The sequence below is a fragment of the Balaenoptera physalus genome (genome assembly GCF_965194825.1).
Source record: "Balaenoptera physalus genome assembly, chromosome: 1".
In the NCBI taxonomy this organism is placed as follows: domain Eukaryota; kingdom Metazoa; phylum Chordata; class Mammalia; order Artiodactyla; family Balaenopteridae; genus Balaenoptera; species Balaenoptera physalus.
Genome location: NC_138882.1, coordinates 42,874,343 through 42,902,133, shown reverse-complemented (window position 1 = coordinate 42,902,133; position 27,791 = coordinate 42,874,343). Strand labels below are relative to the sequence as shown.

Here is a 27,791-nt window from a genome sequence, read left to right as displayed (position 1 = left end):
GCTGTTCAGAGTCTTGTGAAGATTACATAAATCCAGTTCAAATAAATAGATTATAGAATGAAGATAAAATAAATAGATTAATAAATGCAGGCATTGTCCAAAGAGATGAAGAAGGCTGGGAACATGGAGAGATGTTAGAGAACACTTTTGAAAGCATAGATGATCAAGAAGAAATGGAAAAAGCAGCAGAAATGGAAATTGACAAAATTCTGTTTGAAATTACAGCAGGGGCCTTGGACAAAGCACCTAGTAAAGTGACCAATGCTGTTATGGAACCTGAATCTCCAGGAGTGACGGCCACCTCAGAAGATGAAGAGGAGGAAGAGGCCCTGGAGGCCATGCATCCCAGCTGGCCATGCTTTGTGGCTAGGGGCCACCCTGCTGGGCCTCAGTCTTTTCTCATGGCCCACTTGCTGGGTGTACATACACTCCTCTGATGCAGCTACTATTTTATGTATCTCTTGCACTACACCTCTGTGATGAGGCATTGCATTCTGGAGAAGATTCTCTCCTAATATCTCTTCACTCTCTGCAGAAGTTTTGTGATCTCAGCCAGACTGTTCTTATGAGAAGTGGTGTAATAAATGCATCATTTTTAGGAGTATAAACAGAAGTATCTTTTTAGGGGCGAAGCAAAGAAATCTGTCTTCTCACAAAGCACTTTTGAGAATAGAGTTGATTGCCTGAATGTTGAGGACTCTATATTTTTTTTGTATGTAAAACACTATATAAATAGATTTTAATAAATTTCTGCTTTAACACAGAAAAAAATTTAAAGTTTTCTATGTATAAGATCATGTCATCTGCAAACAGAGAAAATTTTACTTCCTCCTTTCTGATTTGGATGATTTTTATTTCTTTTTCTTGACTGACTCGTCTGGGTAGGACTTCCAGTATTATATTGGATAGAAGTACTAAGAGAGGGTGCCTATGTCTTGTTCCTGATCTTAGAGGAAACACTTTCAACCTTTCACCATTGAGTATGATGTTAGCTGTGGGCTTGTCATATATGGCCTTTATTATGTTGAGGTATGTTCCTTCTATACTCAAATTGAGAGTTTTTATTATGAAAGGATGTTTAATTTTGTCAAATGCTTTTTCCACATCTATTGAGATGATCATATGATTTTTATCTTTCATTCTATTAATGTGATGTATTGCATTTAATAATTTGCAAATATTGAGCCATTCCTTGAATTCCACTTGATCATGGAATATGATCTTTTTATTGTGCTGTTGAATTCGGTTTGCTAGTATTTTGTTGAGAATTTTTATGTTGACATTTGTCAGGGATATTGGCCTGTAGTTTTTTTCATATAGTGTCCCTATCTGACTTTGGTATTAGGGTAATGCTAACATTGTATCATGAGTTTGGAAGTGTTCCCTCCTTTTCATTTTTTGGGGGAGAGTTTGAAAAAAATGCATTAATTCTTTAAATTAATTCAAAATTCATTAATTCTTCAAATGTTTGGTAGGATTCACTAGTGAAATGATCTGGTCCTGGACTTTTCTTTGTTGGGAGGTTCTTTATTCAATCTCCTCACTCATTATTGGTCTGTTCAAATTTTCTGTTTCTTTATCATTTGGTCTCAGTAGGTTGTGAGTGTCTGGCAATTTATCTATTTCTTCCAGGTTGTCTTATTTGTTGGTGTATAATTGTTCTTAGTAGTCTCTTATGATCCTTTATATTTCTGTGATATCAGTTGTAATGTCTCCTCTTCTGTTTATAATTTTTTTGAGTCCCCTCTCTTTTTTTCTTGGTTAGTCTAACTAAAAATTTGTCAATTATGTCTTTTCAAAGAACCAACTTCTAGTTTTGTTAATTTTTCTCTTGCTTTCCTATTTTTTATTTTATTTATTTCTCCTCTAATCTTTATTATTTCATTCTTTCTGCTAACTGATCTTTGTTTTCTTTTTTCCTAGTTCTTTGAGGTATGTTAGGTTGTTTATTTGAGATCTTTCTTTTTTTCTTAATATATGTATTTATAGTTATAAACTCTTCTCTTAGAACTGCTTTTGCTGCATCCCATAAGTTTTGGTGTGTTGTGTTTCCATCTTCATTTGTTTCAAGATCTTTTTTATTCCCTTTTGATTTTTTTTGACCCATTCATTGTTCAAAAATGTGTTTTCAGTTTCCACACAGTTGTGAATTTTCTAGCTTTTCTCTTGTTTTGTTTGCTACTTTCATACCATTGTGGTCAGAAAAGACGCTTGATAATTTCTATCTTCTTGAATTTGTTGAAACTTGTTTTGTGGCTTAACATATACAATAAGTCCCCTACATACGAACCTTCAAGTTGTGAACTTTCAAAGATGTGAACATGTGTTTCCATGTCCAATCATGTAACTTATTTCACATGTCTGGTGTACATTGTTACATGCGTGCATCCTCTACAAATAGTTGTGCTTTTGTGTATTTTAATGTACAGTACTGTATAGAATACAGCAGTACAGTATCTTTATTTCAAGCCCAGGATGTCTGGAAGCAAGCATAAAAGCAGTGATGATGTAGCTGGTACTACTGTACTTTTCAAGGTACTATATTCTAAGATTAAAAATGTTTTCTTTATTTTTTGTGTTTGTTTTTTATGTATTATTTGTATGAAAAGTATTATAAATCTATTACAGTACAGTTCTATATATAGCCGATTGTGTTAGTTCAGTACCTAGGCTAACTTTGTTGGACTCACAAACCAGTTGGACTTACGAATTTGCTCTCAGAATGGAACTCATTCGTATGTAGGGGACTGACTGTAATCTATCCTAGAAAATGTTCCACGTACACTTGAGAAGCATGTTGTATTCCGCTGCTGTAGGATGGAATGTTCTGTATATATCTGTTAGTTCAATTTGGCCTAGAGTGTTCAAATCTGCTATTTCCTTAGTGATTATATGTCTGAATGATCTACCCCTATTGAGATTGGGGTATTAAAGTCCTCAACTATTATTATATTGCTGTTTATTTTTCCTTTTAGTTCTGTTAATACTTTCTTTATATATTTAGGTGTTCCAGTGTTGGGTGCATAAATATTTATAATTGTTTTATCATCTGGATTAGTTGATCCCTTTATCATTATAAAATGAACGTCTGTCTCTTTTGACCATTTTTAGATTAAAGTCTATTTTGTGTCACATAAGTATAGCTATCCCTGCTTTCTTTTGGTTAACATTACTTGAAATATTTTTTCCATCCCTTCATTCTTAGTCTATGTATAGCTTTAAAACTAAATTTCTTGTACGCAGCATATCATTGGATCTTATTTTTTAATCCATTCAGCTATTCTGTATTTTTTGATTGAAAGATTTAATCCATTTACATTTAAAGTAATTTTTGATAAGTAAGGACTCACTATTTCCATTTTGCTAATTATTTTCTGACTCTTTTATAGATCCTTCATTCCTTGCTTTCTCTTTTGTTGTCTTCCTTTGTGGCTTGATGACTTTTTGTGGCGGTATGCTTTGACTCCTTTATCATAATCATGTGTATCTACTACAACTTTTTCCTTTGTGGTTACCATGATGCTTACATAAAGAATCTTATAGTTATAACACCCTTTGTAAGCTGGTAATAACTTACTTTTGATAACTTACAGAAACTATAATTTTAGTTCTCCCCCACTTACATTTTAGGTTATTGATGTTATACTTTACATCTTTTTAATACTATGTATCCTGTAACAAATTTCAGTGGGGAACTTCAGCCTTACCCCCAGGTTCTGGGATTTTCACAATGGTGTCTTATCTATGCATGGTTTTTATTTGGTCTTGTGAGGGGAACTGAAGTTTGGAATGATGTATGTCATCACCTTGATGACATTACCTCTGGATATTTTGTTTTCATTTTCTCCCTTCTTCTACTTTACTGTCTTTCTTTGCTCATTGCCTCCTCTTACAAAATGAGAGGTGAATCATTTTTAATAAAGGGCCACAGGAAGAAAGCATTTCAGTCCCCATTTTCTCAGTGCTAGTGATATATTTGAACTAGCCAGGGTCATTTGTGGTGAGTAAAAAGGAAATATAGTGAAAGGCTGAGTATAATCACAAGTAAAGCAAGTGGATTCACCTAGGTAAGGCAATATGTGGTGCTGGGATTGGAATTTAGATCATCAGGAATGAATTTGGCCCTATGCCAGCTCCAGACAAGCTAGAGTGGTCAATCCAATCTAAATCCCCTTCTAGGCTGGATAGTAAGATCACAAAGGACTGTAAGTAATGGTGGGTATTTATGTCCACATTGAATTCAATATTTATTAAATGTGTCTTGAAGAGAAGATACATGCTAAGCCAAAAGAGGTAGAAGAGATCATAGTCAACATTAAGGGAAAATGAAACAGAACGAAATCAAAACAAAACAAAAGAAACAAAACAAAAAAAAAACAAAAAACCCACAAACCCATAAAAGGGAACCATTTTCTCTTTCAGCACAGAATAAGCTCTCAGTTAAAGGAAGGTTATGATTATTGTGTGGTAAATACCAAGTGTTGCATTTTAGATCACTTTATTCTGGATATCAGCTTTAAGAAAGTTATTATGCTTATTTTATAGATGAAGCATTTGGAGCTCAGAGAGGTTGAGGATTGTGTCAGTGTCATACTTTGTAAGTGGTGAAGCTGAGATTCAGATATAGATCTCTTTGATTATAAGTTACTCAGGTGCACACAGACTAGAAAAGATCATCTTGGCTCCATTGGGTTTGGATGGTTTGTCAGATTCTGAGTGGGATGGAAGGGGGATATAGTTAACCTATTGGACTCCAACATGAAACCGAAAGCCATGGCTTGATTTGCTATTTCTTACCACACATCTCCTGGCTGCAATATCAAGCAAGGGATTTGAGTTCCAGGTTGAAGCAGAGGATGGCAGGAACTTCTGTAAACTTACCTGCAGACCACAGATTAGCTGTTATACACTTTGGCAATTGCCTTGAACCCCTCAGCCCCCAGAAGGGATGGTCCAGATGCAAAATTGAATGACTATGAAGGTAAAAGTTATAGGGAAAATGAACTGAGTCAATGGGAAGCTTTCTTTGGGTAATTCCACGGTCTGGCTGCCCACTCCTTGTCTCCTTCCCAACAAATCAGGATGCACCCAATAAGCTGTACACATTTACTGAGGTATCATGTCAGGCACAGTATGAGGTGCTAGCAATACTAAGTGAATTAGATGGTCTTTCTCTGTGCAGCTGAGATAAATAGATGGTGGCTATCACTATCATGGTACTTACTACATTATATTTGTGTGCTTGTCTCTGCATTCACTCTATGTGTGCTCCTTTGGAGCAGAGAGTCAATGTTATCTAACTTTGTGTTCCCAATGCTTACCACAGTGCTTAAAAATAGTTTCTGGATAAATAAATACATTTTTTGGATAAAGTAATAAGGGAAAGACTATAACAAGTTTATATATTATTACAAGGAGACAAATAGACTTGAAAACAAATATGCCCATTAAAGGTGCTGTGATTAAAGTCCACAAAGGAGTGTGAGAAAGAAAGGTAATTAGTTCTAAGAAGTAGGTGGTGATACAAAGAAGATTTTAAAAGTAGATGATTTTTGAGATAATTTTAAAAAGATAAATAAATGTTGGTTTGTTAGACAGGGATAGGGGAGAGGATATTAGAAGCATTGCAGGTAGAAAAAAAAAGCTGAGCAAAGGTATGGATCATGGTGATGTAGAATAGCATTGTGAATGACAGAGATGGGAGGTGTGAGATGTTTCCTGTGATGAGAACATAAGCTGTGGGCAGAAGTTTGTTGAGAGAAAGTTTCTAGAGAAGAGAATATATATGCCAATTAAGGGGTTTGAACTTTATCTCAAGCACAGTGGAAGTCTGTTAGAGGGTTTTAAGCACAAAAGAGATTTAAATAAAACTACTTTTTGTGTTGTTGTTAAGGAAGATCTCTGTTGATGATTGTATTCAGGAATTTTTCACGAGATCAAGATCAGAGTAGACAGTGTTTTAAGGAGAGGGAACAGCTGGAAGAATGTTGGAAAGCTAGACATCAGAAAAAGCATGGTTCATGAAAAAAATGTTCAGAGCAGAGCAACAATACCAGGAGTTCCAAAGAGAACCGATTAGAGTCAAGCTGCAGCAGGGGGCACAGAAGGGAGAAGTGACACCGGATAACTTAAAAAGAAAAGACACAGTGTAGGCATTAACTGGATATGTGGGCGAGTGCGGGGGTCAGGTGACTCCCAGTTCAGCCTGGGTGACTGTGTGGACAGTTATGCCACTCATGACAGTAAAGGAGGTGGTAGAAGGAACAGATTTGGGGAGGGGAATCTGATTGGTGAAGTTTTGTGCATATTGTTTGGAGATGTGTGTGGAACACGAGGTTGAGATGGTTCAGTAAGCAGAATGCAGTTTAGGAATGAGGTTTGATATAGAAATGACAACACTGGCCTCAGCAACATAGAGACCAGTAGAAGTTCAGGGAGTAAAAGAGATTACCTGGGAGAAATCTCATTCAATGTATTCAATAAAAACAGTACGAAAAATAAAATCTTTGGATAGAGGGAGCGTGTCAACATTAAGTAACAGGCAGGGGAAGAAGAGCCAGAGAAGGAACTGCTGGGATTCTACATTTTTGACGGGACAGGAAAAAGATAAAGAAGTAAGGAACTAGAGAGATTCAAAGCCAAAGTGCAGAATTAAATTTAAAATTTACAAATCAACAAAGAGGGAGAGGTGGAAAGTCCACCAGAGGTAAATACTGTATCTGAAGAGAAGTGATGGAATTGGATGAAGAATAGTTGAAGGGGTTGAGCTCATACTGAAGGACAGATGGTGCATCCCATGAAACTGGAGGAAAGGGGGCAAATTGTCGATGGGGCAAGGAAGACCCCAGAATTAGTTATAGATTCAAGGATGGTAATTCCCACCTGTTAACCTTGGTTTTCTCAGTAAAGTAAGAGGCAAATTCATTTGCTGAAAGAGGAAGGTTGATGGTGGCAAAGGAGTAAGAAAATGGATAAAGGGGTGAAATAGCAAATCTGGGAATTGGGAGAAGGCTTGACCAGGTATAAGCACAATAGAGAAATGGAAGGATTTCGTGGAATCCTACGTCCCTCCTAATTTTTTGAGGGAAATGTGTTTCTGACTGTCAGAAAAGAATAAAAATTTCCTAAGGACATGCAGTCAGCTAAATAAATTGTGAAACAGAGATCATATTCTATTTTAATGAAGTATGAAAACCCACAGTTTTTATATCAAAATAAAAAAATAAAAGCCAAGCAACTAAGCATTAGGATATATTGGGACTGGAATCACTAGTGTCCAAATGTCAAAGATGAGGGAAAGAATAGCATAGTCCATGGATAAAAATCAATGTATTGTGCCCCCCTAATTAACAAACAAATAATAAGATACTCCAAGCGCAAGTGTAGATTGTACTGCTATGCTTGTAGCAAGATAGGTTTGCAGACCATAAATTTGAGGTGACATAAATTGAAACAGTTGTGAGAATGCTTAGCAGCTCAGCCATTAGAGCAGTGTCAGCTGGTAGATGGCCAGTCTGTCCCAAAGCAGAGGGTTTTTGTGTCCTGTGTATCAGAAGGACAGAGCAGAGGGTCCTTCCCTGGAGAAACATCTGAGTCCTAAATGGAAGACCAGTGTCCAGTTAAGAAGAACGTTGGATCGAAAGCTCCAACCTCCTTTTCCCAGTAAAACAGACAATGTTCTGGTCAGCCTAATCAAGAGAAAAGATAGAAATTAAACATCAATCATCAATTTAAAAAACTTTTAGTAACCTCGTTATAAAAATGTACTACCTTGATATGATTTAAAATTTCTCTCTGAAACCAACAGCCAATACTTACAATACTTAAAAGTAAAATAGCAGAAACATTCTTATTAAAGGTAAGACTAAGATAAGGATGACATCATAATTATTCATTTTACGCTATTCTGAAGTTATAGCCAATGGAAAAGGGCAGAAAAGAGAAATAAGAAAAATAATTATTGGAGAAGAAAAAAAAAATATTATTTACAGACTATATGTCTATCTAGAAAACTCATGAGAATAAATTTGAAAATTATTTGAACTAGTTAGAGGGTTTTAAAAGATGATCAGTTACAAAATTAATATAGAAAAATTTACTAGATTCCAGAAATGATCAATTAAAAAGCACAATGAAAAAAGTTCTGCCCACCAGAGTAAAAAAAATTACAAAAAGTTATAATATCTAAGAATAAATTTAATAAAAGCTCTGTTAGAGCTACATGAAAAACAACTGGAAAATTTTACTGAGGGACATTTAAAAAACTTTAAAAAGTTGATGCTGCTGCTGTTTTCATGAATGGTGAGATAGAAGAGTATAAATATATTGATAGTCCCCAAACAGATGTATTTATACACAAATCCCCAATTGTTTTATAAAACTAGTTAAATTTATGACTTTACCTACATACATGAGCTTATTCATGTGTGAAAAGCCAAGAAACAACACTGAAAAAAATGAGAGGGAATTTGTACCATCAGAAAGCTATAAGTTATTATAAATGTACATGTGTATATCCATAGATTGTTTAGAACCAGAAAGAAACCCTAGTACAATTAAGAACTTAGAATAAGGTAAAGTTGAAATGTAAATTTGTGAGAAAATGGTGGAGTACCCACTAGATGAAGCAGGATAAATGGTTGACTATAAGTTACAGCCTCTACTAGACCAGTGTAAGTGCCCGCCTGGATTTGCTGGCCTCCACCTCCTACTGAGCTGCCATCCCTCATCTCCTAACAGCCCTGCTCCCCCAGGCTCCAGGCACAGCCTCCATTGCTCTTTCTGTCATACAGAAGACATAGCAGTTCCAGCAGCCACATAAGATTCAACTGAGTCGATGGAGCCCAGACTTCCCAGCAGCTGCCTGGAATGTTTAGGTAACGCAACTCAGAAGCACAAACCTTGACCATCAAAAGAAAGGAGACAGAGAGTTGACAGATCAGTTCCTCTCTCCTCATCCCCCTCTGCTCCATTGGACTCATGCATTGGCTGTGTCAGCCTCTCCCTCTGTTGAAATCCTGCATCTGGGCAATGGCTGTGTTTTCCTGTGAAACTGTGGCTAGCCTCGTAACAATGCACCACGTTTGATTTTCTTTCCTCCTTCCCTTCCTTACTTCCTCATTTTCCTTTTCTCACTCTTGATGCCCTGGGATCCCTTTCCCCCAAAACCTCTAATACGTAAGCTTTTCCTCAGGCTCTGCTTTACAAGGAACTGGGGCTCAGACACATTCCTTCTTCACACTTCATACTAAAATACATCATAGATGGATTAGAGCATTACAACGTAAAAACAGTGCATAAAAGATGAAAAAGAAAATATTAGTGTATCTATATATAAAGACGTATGATACAGAGGTGCAGAAAATCTTTTTAATCCAAAATTTGATAGATTTGACTTTATATAATCTTAAACCTTTGCAGAAGTATCGTAAGCAAAATTAAATAACAAAGAAAGTATTTGAAATGCCTTACACAGAAATAAGTTAACGTACATTAATGGATTGGTATAAGTTAATATATAAGAAGCACTTAATAAATACATTTTTTAAATCTTAATAGAAAAAAATAGACTAAGAATTTGAACAAGTAATCCACAGAAAAGGAACACAAAGGATTGAAAAACATATGAAAAAAAAAATTCAGTCTTACTAAAATCAAGGAAACACAAATGAAAGCAACAATAATTTATTATTTTCTTCTAACAGATTTGTTAATGTTAAAACAAAAGGCAATGCCCCAAATTGGGGAGGGTGCAAATGTGCTTTCACAAACTACTGGGAGTTCTGTAATTTGGTATGTTCTTTCCGGAAATATATACCAAAAGCTTTAATTTTTTTCTTATCCTTTAAACTAATAAATCCACATATAAAAATTTATCCTAAGGAAATGATCAGAGATCTAAGACTTATGTTGAAAGATATTTAGAGCAATATGGTTTATTATTGTTGCTGTAAACAGCTGGAAACAAGACAAATACCAAAGAAAGGGACTGGCTAAATAGATTTTTATATATTAATAAGATGGGATTCTCTGCACCTATTTCATATTTTCATATATGAAAAGTTGTGGAAAATGTCCTCAACATATGCTGGAATATAAAGAACTGCTTATAAAATTATGTAAAATAAAAATTTAATTAGAAAAACCCAAAGGATTTACACAGTATATGCAACTCTCTTCTCTCCTTTAACTTCTTCTCGAAGACAAAACTAAACTAAACTCAACATGAACTTTGGAATGTTTGGAAGCACAAACATTAAAAAAAATTAATGATGAGTCACTAGTGTGTTTTTTCTAGAATAACTTTTGCTAATTTCTTAATCATAAAATATTATTTTAAAATGATTTTGAGCCATAGACCTAAATATAAAAGATGAAACTATAAAAATTCTAGAATAAAACATAGGATAAAATCTTTAGGACCTTGAGGCAGATGCAGATTTCAAAGCTCAAACCATTTTATGATCTTAGAAAAAAGAAGTGGCAAGTGGACTTTATTAAAATTAAAAAATTTTTCTCTTCAAAAGATAATTTTAAGAAATTAGAAGGCAAGCCTCAAAATGAAAATATTTTCAACGCATGTTTTTAACTGATTTTATCTAGAATAGATGAAGAATCCTTATAATTCAATGAGAAGACAACCCAATTCTGAAAACAGGCAAAATATTTGAATACACAGTTTACAAACGAAGATATACAATGGCCTAACCACATGAAAATATGGTCAAAATCATTAGTTATCATGGAAATGCAAATTAAACTACAAAGAGATACCATTACGTACCCACTAGAATGGTTGAAATTAAAGGCTGATAATACTAAATATTTGCAAGGATGTGGGACAAGCAGAACTCACATATGTTGTTGTGTGAATGTAAAATGGTGCCACCACTTTGAAAAACTGTTTCTTAAAAAGTTAAACATATACCTACCATACCACCAGCCTTTCTACTCCTAGGTATTTACCCAAAAGGAAGAAAAATATATGCCCACACAAAATATTGTGTGTAATGTTCCTGGTAGTTTATTGGAAATAGCCCCAAACGGGAAATAATCCAATGTCCATCAATTGGTGAATAAATAATCAAATAGTGGTATATCTATACAATCGAATATTTTTCAGCAATAAAAAGGAATGAATTCCTGATATATACACCAATATGAATGAATTTCAATGTGATTTTGCTAAGTAAAAGAAGCCAGATACAAAAGATTTCATGCTGTATGATTAGTTTTCATTCTCTATAGCATTTTATATAAATGTAATCTATTCAGAAAACTAATCTAATCAAAACCAGATCAATAATTGCCTATGGCCAGGAGTAGAGGGAGGGATGGTTGGTCAAAGGACACAAGGTAATTTTGGAGAATTATGAAAATTTTCTGTATCTTGATAGTGGTGGCAGTTTCATGGATACATACATTTGTCAAAACTCATTGAATTGTACACTTTAAATGGATGTATTGATAGTTAATAATATATAAATTATACATCAATAAAGTTATCTAAGAATTATTTTCTTCCTGTGTTCCCTGCTGGCTGAAATCTACTCCATCTTGATTACTCCTTTGCTTATTGCCTGTTCTCCTACTTATTATTGTATTGCTATAGTAGACTTAGGGATACAATTATAATTGCTTCTTTGTGTGTGTGTGTGTGTGTGCGTGTGTGTGTGTGTGTGTGTGTGTAAGAGAGAGAGAGAGAACTGAGAAAGAAGAGATTGAAGATTCCAAAATGCTAGGGGATTTTTGGTGAAGAGAAAGTTCTAGAGGCTTGGAATCCAGAGTACAGGTGGATGTATGGGACTTGGAGAGTGATGACAGGATATTGGGAAATTTGAGGTGGACTCATGAGAATCTGAAGTAGCCATGTCTGATAACCTCAAATGTTCCACAAATGAAAAATAACATCTTCTGAGAGATGGTCCTGGATGGGCTGGTAGTTGAGGAGAGTACAATGCACTATAGAAGTCAACAAGAAATGAATAAAGGGTTAAATTGAAACAGGTGAGGGTCAAGGGATGAGCAGGAAACTCTAGAACAAGGTGAACCCTCTTCATGCTCTCAGTGGTTTTTCAGGCCCTTCTCCTCCTATGATGACCATGGGTGAATAGCACATTGCTGACCATTGATTATCATCCCACCTTACTTTCTCATATCTGAACTTCACAAATATTTTGCAACTGTCTAGATGTTCAATGTGGAGAAATTAGGAAATGGAGATTCTTCTACCCTGGTTATTGATAGGTCTTTGTTTGATTTTCTTAAGAATCACCAGATCTGGTCTCTCTCCAGCTGATGCAGGCATGATACTCATGATGTAGATCCATCTCCAGTAAGCAACATCCCCGGTCTTCCCTTGCTAAAAGGAATATATTATTTTGCATGCAGTATGTCCATTGAAGATCCTTTGCTTTCTACCGGCATGGTGAAAATGTAGTCCTCCTTAGGAGGGTCCTACGTGCCTACTAACTGGGTTGTGAGGTTGGAACTATGGCTGAGAGGATCTGTGCCAGATAAATGTATTATAATGACTTTAGTCTGTGTCATCAGTCTTAGATAATTGTACTGCAGCAGACATGACTTTCTTCCAGAGGCAGACTGTTAGAATGCATGACATAATAATGCCATGATTAATCTGACCTAGCCCTCATGGGAGGGTCAAGAGGTACAAAGTCACAGGCTCCTATAACTACTGTAAAATGATACATCAACACGGCATTTGGGGGTGAAGCATCAATCCTAAAATATATTGTTAAAAATAACACTTGGTGAAAATAAATGCTTGGCTCTTTAGACCCCAATAAAGAGGACAATTAACATTATAAATAAGGTATACTTCTGATATTTTAATTTGGGTTTTTAGAATTTAAACTTAGATTGCTGATACTCGTCATTGCATCATTATTGAGAATACAGAAAGATTCCCCTCCCACCTTGCTTCTATTTTTCAAAACTCGGTAGAAAATTTATATATGATATTGCTGAAAGATACTTTCCAAATATTAGTAACTGATCTCTATGTGATCAATTGTGTACTTGATTAAACTTAATTGTCAAGATAGCAAAGAAAAGAGTACTCTTACTATTTTCTGATGTTTTGTTTCTGATCATAGTTGTAGAAGCACTAAAATAAATGGTTTCAGGAGAGAATAATTAGGATGCTAATTAATTAAGGTCTGTTTATGGTTGTATTTTAAAGGCATTTATTGGTCTTAACTAAAAGATTCTATTTTCATTCAAATATTAAGGCCCACTAAAGGGTAGTGAGGCAATCAAGTGCATGCACAGTGTGTTATCTGGGAGAACAGGGAGTATGGGGTCCTGCAGAGCTGACTGTACTCTATCCTTTTTTTTTTTTAAAGCTAAGAATGAGATTGAAAATTCCAAAATACTAGGGATTAATAGGTGGAGAGAAGTATCCCAGGGGCCCCTAGAGGCATAAGATCTAGATACACAGGGAGGAATAGGGCCCTCTGTTCTGAGGGTTTTACATGCATTACATTTAATCCTCACAACTCTATGAGATAGTAGTATTATTGTCTCTATTTTTCAGGTAAGAAAACTGAGGCACAGAGAGATAATTTGTGCATATTCACAAAGCTAGTAAGTGGAGGAGCAAAGATTTTCATCTCTACAATCTGGGCCGAAATTCTTGTAGATGTATTATGATTAGTAGGTAATATGTTATATCAAAAGTAGCTAGCATGGTGTTCTTCACATAATAGATGCTTGAGGTGCCAAAAATATTAAATGGCATTAATTGATTTGGATTTCATAGTAAGACAAAATCAGCTGGTGTCTATAGATTTTAAAATCTCAACCCAATAACAAATTGTAATCCTTAAACACAGTGTAAGGGGGAAATAACACACATACTCTGTTCTTCCTGTTATATGCAGTCAGTGTGGTCGATATAGGACCCTACTCTGCAAACCGAAGTACACAGTGTGTGTGGTGGGGAAGCCAGGTTGGTAAGGGGTGTGAGAAAGAGGAGACTGCTCCCATCAATCACGTAGGGTTCTTTGATTTGCCCTCACTGTGTTAAAACGACCAGTTAAATCAATAACTTTGGAGTGGAAGTGGGAAGATTCAAACTTGTTAGGCAACACATGGAAAAAATAATCAGATCAGTTGGCTGATAGCCCCCAGTCAGTGCTTGCAAAATTAAGAATGGAACTCCAACTGGTTACTTATTTCTTGCAGACCCTAAACTCCCAGCTATTTTATTGAAGGAGTTTAATGTAAGGACAGATGCTAAGACTTGACCCATTAATTGTTCTGTTTTAGCAGAAGAGTGGGGTGTGGAGGAGGTATGGGGTGTGGAGGTGGGTAAGTGCACACTTGACTTCATACTTTTTGCTTTTTTCAAGGTGAATCTTGCTGGGTTAATCTCCAAAGAACCATACTTAGTGGTGTATTTGCTTAAGGAATGCTAGCAAATGTATATCCTTTCTCCATTCACATAATATTAAGAGATTTTCAGTATTCTCCTCGTTGAATTTGATATCTTATATACCATAAAGAAGTTCCATGATAGAAGATTTTTATTTTAATTAAAAAAAATTCTTTTGCTTTTTAGCATTTCTGTCTTTTGCTTGGAACTTTGGAAAGAACGTATGAGGCCTTCCATAGTTAATAAAAGCAAACTAAAGCAAATAATCACCTTCTGGTACTTCTTTCCACATATTCTAATTTTTTAATGGAGAAAATGCATTCTTAAATTAAATATGCCTAATAAGGAATACTAATAATAAGAATAAAGTGGAATATGTGAGAATGAATCTAGTGTTGTAAGCAAAATGCATTTGATTTGCAAAGGATAAAAGCTGGCTTGAATTAGTAAGAATCAGTGCAAAAAAGAAAAGCCTCATAATGTTCATAAATTGTCCATAATTGTATGGATTTTAAATATAAAAGTTGGCAGTGGCAAAAGCTAAAAGCCATTAGGAGAGATACCATTGTGCAATGTACTAGGAGCAGCAAGTCACAATCTTATGAAAAAAAATCCCCGCTAGATTTTTCTAAAATTTTGATAACCATACTTGAGACTTATCTTGATGTTTACTACAATGCGTGCATTGTTCAGCATGGCATGGCCTAATGCATATATGAATCATATTTGAAAAGAGCTACTAATTAACATGAATAGTCTTCTTCCATGAAGGTCGTTTATTGCAAAGTTCGTTTTTTTTTTTCCAGGCTGAATATAGCTAAAGGAGTCCTCAACAACAGCCATTAGTTTAAGAGACTAGTCTGTTTTCTCCCTGACATTGGGTCATAGTTTTAAAGAGTCTTTTTCTCCTACCAAGAAGCCATAAAAAACAATATTTAAGACAAGTAGAGAAGAGAAAACAATCTTTCTCTTATTGAGCAGTAATCCACTCATTGTTTTATTCTGTCATCAACTTTATTCTCTCATCAACTTCTTGTTATAGTATTGAAGAATTATTTAGCTAAACTGTTAGACTTTATTTCAGATGAAATCAGTAAGTTGTTCTTTGAAAACGGAGTTGCCAGTACTTTTCTAGGATTCATTGGGATGGTCCCTAAAATGTTTTCCAAATAAGCAGAAGCATTTTGGGACTTTGTTCTACTGTATTGGAGGAACTTTCAGAACATTTCACTATTTCAGTTTTGGGTCCAGTAGATTTTTTAGCTTAGATGTTTCAAGAAAGTTAGCCAAGATGAAGGGATTCCCAAGGATTGTTGGGAAACAATATTACCCAGAGCCAAAAATGTCTCTAAGCCAAGTACCTTTAGTTGGAGCTTTGTCTCTATTTCTGATGGTTAATTTTATTTGTCAACTTGGCTAGATTATGGTACCCAGTTGTTTGGTCAAACTCCAGTCTAAATGTAGCCATGAAGATGGTTTTTTTAGATGTGATTAATATTTAAATCAGTAGACTTTGAGTAAAGCAGATTATCCTTAAAAATGAGGGTGAGCCTCATCCAGTCAGAACAAAGACTGAGGCTTCCCCAAGAAAGAAATTCTGCCTCAAGACTGCAACATGGAAACTCTGCCTGATTTTCAAGCTTGCAAATTCTGGGCTCAAGACTACAATACCAACTCCTCCCTGAATTTCCCACCTGATGGCCTGTTCTACAGACTTGCCAACCCCTGCAATCATGTGAGCCAATTCCTTAAATGTATCTATCTATCTCCATCTTACTGATCCTCTTTCTTTGGAGAACGCTAACTAATCCAATACACCATTTAAGTAAAATGAGTAGTAAGTTTACAGTACAAAACATGTTCTCTTAACTGCTTGGCCTGTAAAATAGAACTGGATTTTAGGCCAGGTTTTCATGATATAACAGACTGATTAAAGAGCCAATCACATCATTGGATGAATGGATAAAGAAGATGTGGCACATATATACAATGGAATATTACTCAGCCATAAAAAGAAACGAAATGGAGTTATTTGTAGTGAGGTGGATGGAGTTAGAGTCTGTCATACAGAGTGAAGTAAGTCAGAAAGAGAAAAACAAATACAGTATGCTAACACATATATATGGAATCTGAGGGAAAAAAAAAAAAGTCATGAAGAACCTAGTGGCAAGACGGGAATAAAGGCACAGACCTACTAGAGAATGGACTTGAGGATATGGGGAGGGGGAGGGGTGAGATGTGACAGGGTGAGAGAGTGGCATGGACATATATACACTACCAAATGTAAAATAGATAGCTAGTGGGAAGCAGCCACATAGCACAGGGAGATCAGCTCGGTGCTTTGTGACCACCTAGAGGGGTGGGATAGGGAGGGTGGGAGGGAGGGAGATGCAAGAGGGAAGAGATATGGGAACATATGTATATGTATAACTGATTCACTTTGTTATAAAGCAGAAACTAACACACCATTGTAAAGCAATTATACTCCAATAAAGATGTTAAAAAAAAAAAAGAGCCAATCACATTGTGATTTTGTCTACATGATACTAGATATCCTATTTGATAAACACATACATTCTTTTTACTCATCAATCTGGTTTGAATAGGTCCCTAAGAATTTGTCCATTGTGTGCAGTTTTTGATGTATGAAGACCGTGGAAGCATTGCGCGGCTTTTATTGGAATGGACTGAATTGCCCCAGTGAAGATTGGCTTTTGAAAATGACCAAGAAGCAGTTCTTACACTGTGTTTGTAATGTATACCATTTTATATTATTTTACGTTTTGAACCATGTGTTTTAAAAGTTGAAATTAAATAAAAACATCTAATAGTCCCTTTAGCCTTCACCCCATTCCCCCAAATATCTCACACTACCAGTTAGCCAGTGAAAGGGGTACAAATGTGGTCAATAGATGGGATGAAACCCCTCAGATATCACCTTTCCCATCTTCCTGATATCCCCATTCATGGAGTCAGTGTTCATATATGCAATGTGATATATGCTAAAAGCAAGGGTCTACAGCACTGTAAGGGATGGAGTGGTCACATCCAGCTAAATGATCAAGAGAGGGTCCTGAAGAAGGAGCCCTTGTATTAGGCACTGAAGGGAGGTAGGGTTTCGGTCAGTGACAAGGTGGAGAGAGGATTTGTGTTGTAAATATTGGCATAAGAAAAGCAGTCAGGGAAGACCATGAGGATGAAAATGGTCAGGGAAGACAGGCTGGTCCACGTTGTCTGGAGCTCACTGAAGTATAGCAGGGATTATAGTAAAAATGATAGACCAGAGGCCAGAGGATGAGGCCAGAGAATAGAGGGGCTGAAATTTCAAGGGACTTGCTGGGAAGGCGTTGGTGAGTCACTGAAAACTTATGTCTTGGGCAGTGCTGGTTATTTTACAAACCACCTTTCACTGCTACTGAATACACTGCTTCAAACATCTTTACTAGAGAAGTCTGATTTTATCATTAAGAAACTGATTCCTTCAACATTGGACCAATCCCTCTCCAAATGGAATCTTGCCCTTGTGCAGAAACATGTCTGTGAGGGATGAACCTGACAGGGATTGGGAAGGCAGTCAGGGAAGGAAGTGAAGAGGCTCTGAATGGAGTAGTTTCTTCAAATGAATAGCAGCAAGGATGGTGCAGTGTGTTTTCCTGTTTGGGAAGTTTAATTCTTCACGGTTTGCTTGGCTGTCAGAACGCTTCACGTTTTTATTTGTGAACATACATGGTGATCATCCTTAAGACAAAAAAATCTGATGGCAGGTCCCTCGATGCCCTTGTTCAGAGCAGATGTTGCAATCAGAGCTGGGCTTTCAATTCTCACCTCTGAGATGTTGTAAATTGCATTAAAAAGCATCTCTCCTACACTCTTCATGTTTCACATACAACTTACTAAGGGAATGTTGGAGGAAAAAAGTTGAAATAGATGAACTTAACAGCTTTGTAAATCACTGAGACAGAGCTATTATCTGCATTGAAGCAATTGCTCACAGCTCATGTTACAATCAAAATGTACAGACTCAACAGGAAAATCAAAAAGAAAGAGATACACACCCTTAGTGCATCAATATGGAACAGCTCTGGGGACCTATCAGGTTTAGAAAATTTTTAAACATTACTTTTTGTGTTGGGGGACCAGAGAGGGGTAATGGAAGCAGAGAAAGGTGGTCCAAAGACAGTGTCTTCGCATACAAAATAGTAGGAATCAAAGGATTATGGAATTATATTAGAAATTTTGTAATAACCTATAAGGGAAAAGAATCTGAAAAAAAAAATATATATATATGACTGAATCACTTTGCTGTATACCCAAAACTGACACAACATTGTAAATCAACTGCATACATCAATAAAAAAAAAAAAAAGGATTATGGATCCAGAGCTGAGAAAAGAAGTTTTCTCTTTGTGGGAAGTGAATTTCTCTTGTCCCACTTCTCATGAAGGGGAGATCTTCTCTCCAGCACTCCTCATGTATGGCCATCTCATCTCTCCTTCACCTCTTCCACAGGCTGAAGTTCGTACACTCCAGCTTGTTGTTTGGGCTCTGTTGGACATAACCTAAGTCTGGATGGCAGGGTGAAAATTGGATAAACAGCCACACTAACTCCAGGGAGATTTTTTTAATGCAAACGTCTGTTTCTTGAATTTGGCCATGGTAAGGTCTAGGGGAAGGTGGAATTTCAATTGATGAAATAAGATCAAGAAGATGTTGCCTCACTCAACATCTGTGTCCCCTCAGCATCACAGAGGGAGGGAACTCTTTCCAAGTTTCCTCTGTTACTGGGTTTATGCCCAATTCTAGTTTAGGTGAGATCAACTGAATGCTTTTTGTGGTACTTTGCTGTCCTACAGGTATAGCCTGCTTTGAAAGGAACTCCATGCATACATATAAAAATATGGACTTAAAGATAAGTAGAGCAATCAACAAATTTTTATTAAGCGTGTCCCATGTTCCCAGCATTGGGTGATGATATACCAAAGTGTATTAAGAAACATGGAGGAATGAATCCTTGCACATAGGAAGCTTAAAGTTTTAATAGGAAATTGAAGTGATAAAGAGCAAAAAAGACAACCTATGATTTGGTACTAAATTGCAAGGTATCAATACGAATAGCTGTGGATATTTGTAATAGGAGAAGACAAGGTGGACTTCTGAACCTGGAGAAGGCTTCACACAGGAAGTTTGAATTATGCAGGATCTAAGGTGCTGAGAAGCTCTGAGCAGGCAGAGCCTAGGGGGGAAGCATTTCCAATGGGGGAAACTGTGAGCCACCAACAAAGGTTAGTAAGTCAACTGATTATCCATCCACTTGCTAAGAGCTAATTGTATGGGGCTTTGTTATCCCCATTTACCAATGGGGAGATGAAACTTGGGAGCAGGTAAGTAACAACAACAACAATAATAGCTAACACTCATTTAGCACTTAACAAGTTCCAGGAACTGTTTTAGGCACTTTGCATATTTTAAATTATTTAAGCCTCATAACAACCCTCACAGGTAGGTAGTACTATTCTTATACATACCCCATTTAGGCATGATGAGACTGAAACACAGAGCCGTTAAGTGATTAGCCAAGGTCACACAGGCAGTAAATGGCTGACCTGGGATGAGACTCAAGCCTCTCTAGTTCTAAAGCCCACACTCTACAACACTGAATGTCTGAGGAGGTTTCAATGTGCAGGACGGTGTGTTTGTGAGAGGTGAGGAGAGGTGGGTGGGCATTATTCTCATTCTTAAACAATTCTTGGTTTTAACTTGTGAAAGGCCATAATGAATTTAAACTTCTAGTCCGAACACCAAAATTCAGGGTGTGAAGACCGTTTCAGGATACCAACATTACATAAAAAAGGCATCAAGCCCTTTTGGTACAGAAGGAAACTCATGAGAATGTTGGTCTCAAGACTTTGCAACAAAGCAGCCTTCCCCCAGGACCAGGGTCACTGGGGACTCTAGAGAGATACAAAAGCAGAGAAAGGCCTCCCCACCTCTGTGCAGCTTCTGCTCTTATGAAGCACCTGTTATTAATTTAGAAACATTCCTGAGGTCTCTGTATTTACCTCCTACTCAGGCTTGGATCCCTGAATTCTGTGACAATATAGGATTATGTAGGCCCTCTTTGCATCTCTTGGTAGAACAACCAATCAACCTAATTGGAAATAATATATGACGTCAGCTTGGTACTCAGAACAGGCCATATGCGGGGAAGAGAGAGAGAGAGGTAATCAGAGAGGATCCAGGCTAGTTTTTCGTTATCAAAATCCCTTCCTCTTATAGACACCATATTGCTAAAATCCCATTAGTAATGATTTGTTTCTTAAGGCTTTTTTCCATAATAAAGCCAACAAATCTTCTGATCCAAATGTATCTAATCCAGTGGTTTTAAACATAGAGTCTTAAACAGAATACTTTATTTTTCTCAAATGAATTCTTAATTATAACCTTAGTATATAAGATAAAAGGTGAGCTAGTCTGGGGAAATCAGATACCAGTAAAAGGAGAGTTTCTCTGCTGGCTTAGCCTTTGCTGCATTCTCCACCTTAGCCCCTGAAGCACCCCCAACAGAGTCGCTGGGCTGTGGAACTTACTATGAAATCTTTCATGTACCTCAGTTTGGATGCAAGTAACAGAATATCTGACTAATCAATGGCTTAAACAAATAAGGTTTTTTCATTTTTCTCATAAAAATAGAAGTCTGAAGGGAGTGGGCTGCCAGTGTTGGTTCAGTGGCTCAGAGATCTCAGAGCTAAATGTCTTTGTGATTTTCTTGCTTTTTGCTTCATGATCTGAAGAAGGTTGCTTCAGCTCCAGACATCACATTTTTGCTCAGGCCAAGAAGATGGAAAGGCAGTGCCAGCCATTTCTGTTCCCTAAAAATCAAGAAAATAAAGGCTTCCCTGGAGACTTCCAGTAGACTTCCGTTTAGGGCCTGTTGGCCTGAAATATGTCACATGGTCACTCTAAGATGCAAAGAATTCTGGGAAAATAAATATTTAGTTAGCCATATTGCCACTTCAAAGAATATTGGGGTTCTATTCTCAAGGAAGAATATTGGTGTGGATACTGAATAGATAACTAACAATATAAGATATAGCCTGACTTTTCTCTTTATGTACTTCAAGGAAGGAAAACATTACATTTTGAAGTTTTCATGATAGAAACTGCATATAAAATTTTACTAGGAAACTGGTGATTTCTCTTTGGATGGGAGCAAGGGAGTAGAGGTTCCTGTAGGATGTTGATGGGGAAAGGATGCTGAAAGGGGACAGAGGTGAAAAGAAAATGATAGAAAAGCATTAAAGATGAATTACTGGCAATTCATAGGGGACTCTGTGCAATTTTGATTGAGTGTACATAATTTGTCTAGTAAGTTGTCTAGTAGGATATCAGGTATTCTGGAACAAAGAGCCTAATATGATACAGCTTCTTAAAAAATAGTATGTTGTCTTAAGTGTAAGCAGTGTGGCTTGTTCAATCAAATACATTCGCCTGATTATCCAGAAAACTGATTTGTTTAGGCAAAACTGAACTTCTTAGATATACGACAGAATAGAGGTAAGAGTTAGTAAAACGTGTTTAAAAATACACACACACACACACACACACACACATACGCTCCCATGTCTCTCCCTTTCCTTTAAACTGATAGTCAGGGGACAGTTTATCATACCTGTTTTGGGGTATAGTTATAAAACATTTTCAGTGGAGAGCATGAATGAGCAGGGACTTGTCCTGAAAAACAGAACACAGATAAATTATTAATCATGTTTCCCTTTGTATATTTACTTGTTTTGCTGTTGAAGGGAGTATTAGCCTACTAAGAGATGCATAATTTGAAGATATTCCAGATGGGTAATCAATGTGATTTAAAATTTTTATGGCGAGAGAACAGAGTTGTAGCTTGGACTTTGTTTTTAGAAGGCACTTTAGATCTGTGCAGTTAAAAACAAATATTTTGCATTAGAAGGTTACTGTCTTCCATGAAATAAATGTTGAATATGTTCTTAAATCCTCCTTCTGTTTTTTAAAAACTGATGGACTAGAAGAGCTGAATGGGTCTACCAAATGGACAGGAAAAGCTATCACGCAGAGACGGGAGCCGAGGCTCCCGGCAAGCAGCGACTGGGAGCTTTATTTAATCATCATCATCATTATATAAAAAAACAAACCACAAATTCCACTTCCCTTCCTTTGTTTCCCAATCAATTGAGACAGACTTGTTCTCTCCATTCTCAGGCCAGAAGGAAATCTAAAGGAAGCACTTTCTGAATTTCATATTTAAGCAAAGTGAGTGAGACTTCAGCCAAAGGGGTTGCTGCTCAGCCAGTAAGATGGGTTTGGTGATGAGATCACCTTAGAGGACCAGGAAGCAGGACAGATGTCGCAAGGGCAGTGCTTTTAAAAACTGTGCATCCTGACATATTAGGGAACCATGAACTCAATTAAGAGGGTTCTGACCGCATATTATTTCTTATAGAGTTCCACAGAATAGAATAGAATAAAATAAAATAAGTCACATGTAGTCAGAGTATTATTTATAAAATTTTTGTTTCAATAATATATGTGTGTCCTTATATAAATCATATTTCTTTACATGGGTCATGGTCAAAAAAGTTTCAAAATATTGCTGCAGGGCTAAGTGTGAAAGGACAGTCGCTCTTTTCTTACAACCTCGATTGGAAGGAGAAGGGGAGGTGGAGAAAGGGGGGGATGTAGAGTCTCTGGGCTCCTTTGTCCCTGTTAGCACACACCGTGGCTGCTAGCACATGTAACTGTGGGTGTGTACATCTTCAAAATTTGCACATAGATATTCTTCCACACGACTTGGAGGAGATTTTTGCCGAGTTACTCATCCAGAAACACTATTTGGATTGATTGGGATTGCATTACATTTATAAAATAATTTGGGGGAGAATCGACATCTTACTTGAATCTGCCAATCCAAGTGTGTGGGGAGTGTCTACACTTATTTCTAGTCTTTTTCTAGATCCCTTAGGTCTGTTTATGCTATCTTTTTAAAAAGCTTTTCTTTTTTAACTTGTTGACACCTATGTGTTTGGCATGTTTTGGTTCTAGTTGTTTGTTTTGTTTGTTTGACAGCTTTTTCTCCAGACGTACTGAACTCTCAGGCTCGTAGAACTTGCAGATGTCTTCCATGTGTTCCTTCCTCTGTTCAAGCTGTTCCTCTGTGCAGAAAGCCTTTTCCTGCATTTCTTGAGGATGTTGGAGCAGTTGTTACCACTGCTCGGCTGCCCCCCGGGTGGAGCTGTCTCCCAGGGGTCCTGCAGCAGTAGCCCCCTAACTAGCCACTCTGTTTCTCCTCTTACCCACCCACCATTCTCCACATAGCCATTGGGATGATCTTGAAAAACAAAAATCAGATCACAGAAACAAAAATCACTTCCCTCCCTAAGACTTCTAATGGCTTCTACTGCCTTTGCAAAAATCCAAACACGTTTCAAGACCCACAGTGCTCCCCCTGATTTGGCTCCTGCCCATTTCTCCAAACTTGCCTCCTGAGCTTCTCCTCATCGTTCATGATGCTTCAGCCACACTGGCCTTCCTTCAAGCCCTCAACTCAAAGCCTGTCCATCCTCTGACACATTGGCTGTTGCCTCTTCCTGTGATCCTGGGATGCTCCTGCTCTAGACGTTGATCACGTGGCTAGCTCCTTCTTGTCGTATGGACACCAAATGTTTTATTTAATTTTGATTTTGAGAGGCCTGTTCTGAACCCTAATATAAAGTGGTACTCTCCATACATCTAGTCACTATCCTTTATCTTTTTTTAAGACTTTATAATATCGGCCATTTTCTTATTTGCTTTTTTATTATCTATTTCCCACTCCCCCATCTCCCCACCACACACTAAAATGCAAACCCCATGAGAATAGAGACTTTGTTAGTGACTGATATTTCCCCAGCCCTACAAAGGCACTAGATAAATGTTTGTTGAATTAATGGATAGTCCCATAAACTAGGAACTATTCCAAATACAGAGTACAGAAAACACTCAGTCCTTATCTTCAGACACTCTATACTCTGAGGGCAGTGATGCTATAAAAATTACCTGCTCTGTTTTAGGAAATCATTTTAGTGTTTGTGTGTGTACAAGCAGGGCTATGTGAAAGGGAGCACCTTAGAAATTAACTACTGAGAATATATTTTAAATGTTAAAGATACATTTTAACTATTAAGAATATGTTCATTGTTCAGAATATATATTAATTTGATTTTACAACGTGTTTTGAAGACTTTGCTATAGGTAAACACAGAACCTCTGCAGAGATACTCAGATGAATAAACAGTCTCCATCCTTGAAGGAGGATGCTTTTAGTGAGATAAAGGAACTTGTAACAACACGGCAAGGCAATAGACTTGAACAGCGGTGGAAAGGATGCCCTTGTGAGGGCAGTTATGGGACACTGGGGCTCAGGTTGGTCCAGTATTGTGATGAACATTCTTTGCTTTTTTATAGTAAACCATTACCGACCAATCACACTTGAATTTAAACCCATCTGGGTGAACTTAACGTTCTCCCCCTAAAAGAAGTCATGGTAATTTGATCTACAATTCAGAAGTGGACCCAGAGAATGAATGAGCCTTTCTGAGGAAAATCCTGTGGTATGTTCTAAAAATGAATATTGCATGAATGAGATTAAAAGCTTCCAACCCAGTCAGGAGCAGGCCGCCTGGCTCGTCCCTCCCGTGGCTGGGATAGAATTGGAATCTGTGGCTCAGCACCTGCATGCGTGTTGCCTCCTCCCACTTGACTCCAGTGCTTGAGGAGTCTTGTTAGCTTGGAAATGGACGATGCTTCTGTGCAGAGTAGTGCCAGGGTGTGGAGGGGCCAGGCGCATCTCTCCTTGCATCTTAGGTTGTTTACCAAGCTTCCATGTGAATTTTTACATTTCTACTGGCCACAGAATCTCCTCTGAAAGAGAGAGATCCTATGTTGGATGAGTGTGGAAATCTCAGAGCCAAGAGCTGGAGGATGGGCAATAAAATAGACACAAAGAGAAGCCCTTTCAGATTCCAGACAGCATGGCGGAGCCATTACCGCAGGACCTCATCAGCGGTTGAGGTCTATCAGAAGTCTTAAATGTCAGTCTAACATATGAATTAATGATCCCAGATTTGAGTAGAAATCTTCTGAAATGATATTCTTTTTCCTAGAGGGAGAATGAAGGTATAACACCTGGCTTCCTGGAGACTGTATAAGAACCTGGTGCTCTGGGCATCAATGGGGTGCAGTCTTCTGACCCCAGCTCACAATATCACTTCTTGAAGTTCAAGACCATCACAATGAAGATGTGATTACATAATGAGTGTCTCAAGTTGCCAGTTAAGTACCAAGTATGCAGTGGGGCAGTGGTAACCTGCCGTGTCTCCATCACAGAGGGGAAAAAGGTGGTCATGACCCAGCTTTTCTGGGCCACAGTTTTCCATTCTGCGTTCTGTGAATCTAACACACAGCTGTGGACTGTGTCATTTAGTCTTCCCTCTTCTTCTTAGTCCTCCCTAGAGCTTGTCTGGAGAAGGCTGGGGAGCTATTCCCCACCCCTCCACCAACTCTAACACTTCCATTACCATTCTATCAAGCAGTGGCCAAGTTCAGAGTTCACAGGAAGGCAAGGTCTATGAGAAGCCCTGAGTTGGTGGCCATCTGTATCTTGTCACTGCAGGCCATGTCTCTGGGCATACTCTTCCACTAGTCTGAGTCTATTCTTCTGTAAACCTAACTCCAAAAGTATCGTTAGAAAAATGACTCGAATGCAAATTAGAATAACATGGGACCCTTGATCCTTATCTAGGCTGGGGGTTTTCAAGTGTTTCCTTTGTGTGGTGGTGCCAGTGTCCCCCATAAATTCTTAATAGGTATTTATCATAGAGCCTTGACTTTATACCAGCCAACTGTGTCAAGATGGCTCAGAAGATCCATTCCTCTGAAATATACTGCTCTTATAGGGCAGGCAACCCACCCCATAAGAAAGAGTAGAACTTTATGAAAACTGTGATGCAGGAAAACTTGATCGAATATCTACTCTTCTGGAATCTCCATTCTTCTTTGACCCGCTGCCCTTAACCCCAATGACCATAGGCCCTCCGTGGTGACATGTCAGTTAAACTTATCTTGTGATAGAGATCATTCCACTCACTGTCTACTTAACCCTAATTGTGTTGTGTACTCTCATACCAGATTTATCAAAATAGCTGATATACTAAACAACTCACACTAAGGTACAAATACATATCTGGTTAAGAATTTGTGTGGTACCTCTTCTATATGGCGTACCTGAAATTTTATTAAGCCCTCCAACCCTTAATTAAGGAGAGTACTAAATGATGGGAATTCCAGCTGCTAAGAGAGGGTATTATAAGTGTTTCCAAGATCACGCTGTTTTGGACATTGCTTAGCTGCACTTGTGTATACAGATCTTATCATTTTTATCTGTAAACTATCCAAACCACTAAAAAGAGTTTAAAATTGAACTGTATAAGCTGTTCATGGACTGTCTTTTGCAAAGCTTCTGAATGGTGATTAGAGAAGTTTTTGTGCAAAATCAGTGAAGATAGACTTAAAGGGAAATTTGCGAATGAGACATCCTCTGTGGAAGCTGTGTATTTATCACCACACACACCTGGGCCACTGTCGCATGACACCCAAGTAGAGAAGGATTATGATTCTTATTGGCTTTCAACAGCTAGCAGCAGTCAATTCTGCAATAGAAGTTTTGTATTAATGGGCAGCAAAGCCAGAAACAGAGGATCTCTAAGTCTGAAAGTATTACACTAATTATGTAACTTTTGTCAATTTCAGTTTTTACATTCTCTATAGGAATTTTGAATCTGATCTGCTACCATGTTTCAGGAAAAGAGGAGCGTCCACAGGGTTAGTTTCACTGGCAAATTTTTAACATATTCAACTAATAGTGTCCTGTTCCACTCTTCAGTGAACAACATTATATTAAGTTGAACCATATGAAACTGCTGTTTCTGTAAGTCAAAAACAGTTGAATATCAGCAATTTCATATGGTTAACCTAATCTGTTGTTGCACACCCTGAGAATAATGGAAAGCATCCCACCAAGCATGAACCCCTTTGAGTCAGGAGACGATATGCCGTGGCAATTCATGCCACATTTCCATTATAAAATAGAATAGCGTTAAAGAAATTAATATTATGCTTGCCCTAAGTATTGCTTTTTAATAAATCTCTCTAGTGAAGTGAATTTCTGAGTCAGTGTTAAGGCCATGGCCCAGGTTTTTATTTAGCCTTTCTCTTTAATAATTAGAACTCAAAGCCACCATTACAATATGCTGATGGCAACATAGAACATGAGGAGAGGAATATCCAGAATGAGAACTTGCTGATCTGAGGGAAATCCACTATCCAG

General features: G+C 37.4%; 1 protein-coding gene across 11 annotated transcripts in view; it reads left to right on the top strand.

The window, feature by feature from the left end:
• The window catches only part of LOC309665580 (uncharacterized protein), a 205,490-nt gene that overhangs the window by 159,523 nt on the left and 18,176 nt on the right, over positions 1 to 27,791 (top strand). For 6 of the 11 annotated variants that reach the window (XR_014266527.1, XR_014266528.1, XR_014266530.1 and 3 more), the window contains one exon: positions 226 to 27,791. The exons of 2 other annotated variants lie outside the window; for them this stretch is intronic. Coding sequence is in view for 1 of the 9 variants with exons in the window: in XM_082472213.1 (XP_082328339.1) it covers positions 226 to 258 (33 nt within the window). In the remaining 8 variants the exon portion in view is untranslated. The remainder of the gene's footprint in view (positions 1 to 225) is intronic. 3 more of the 11 variants (XR_014266529.1, XR_014266531.1, XM_082472213.1) reach the window with 2 other exon arrangements.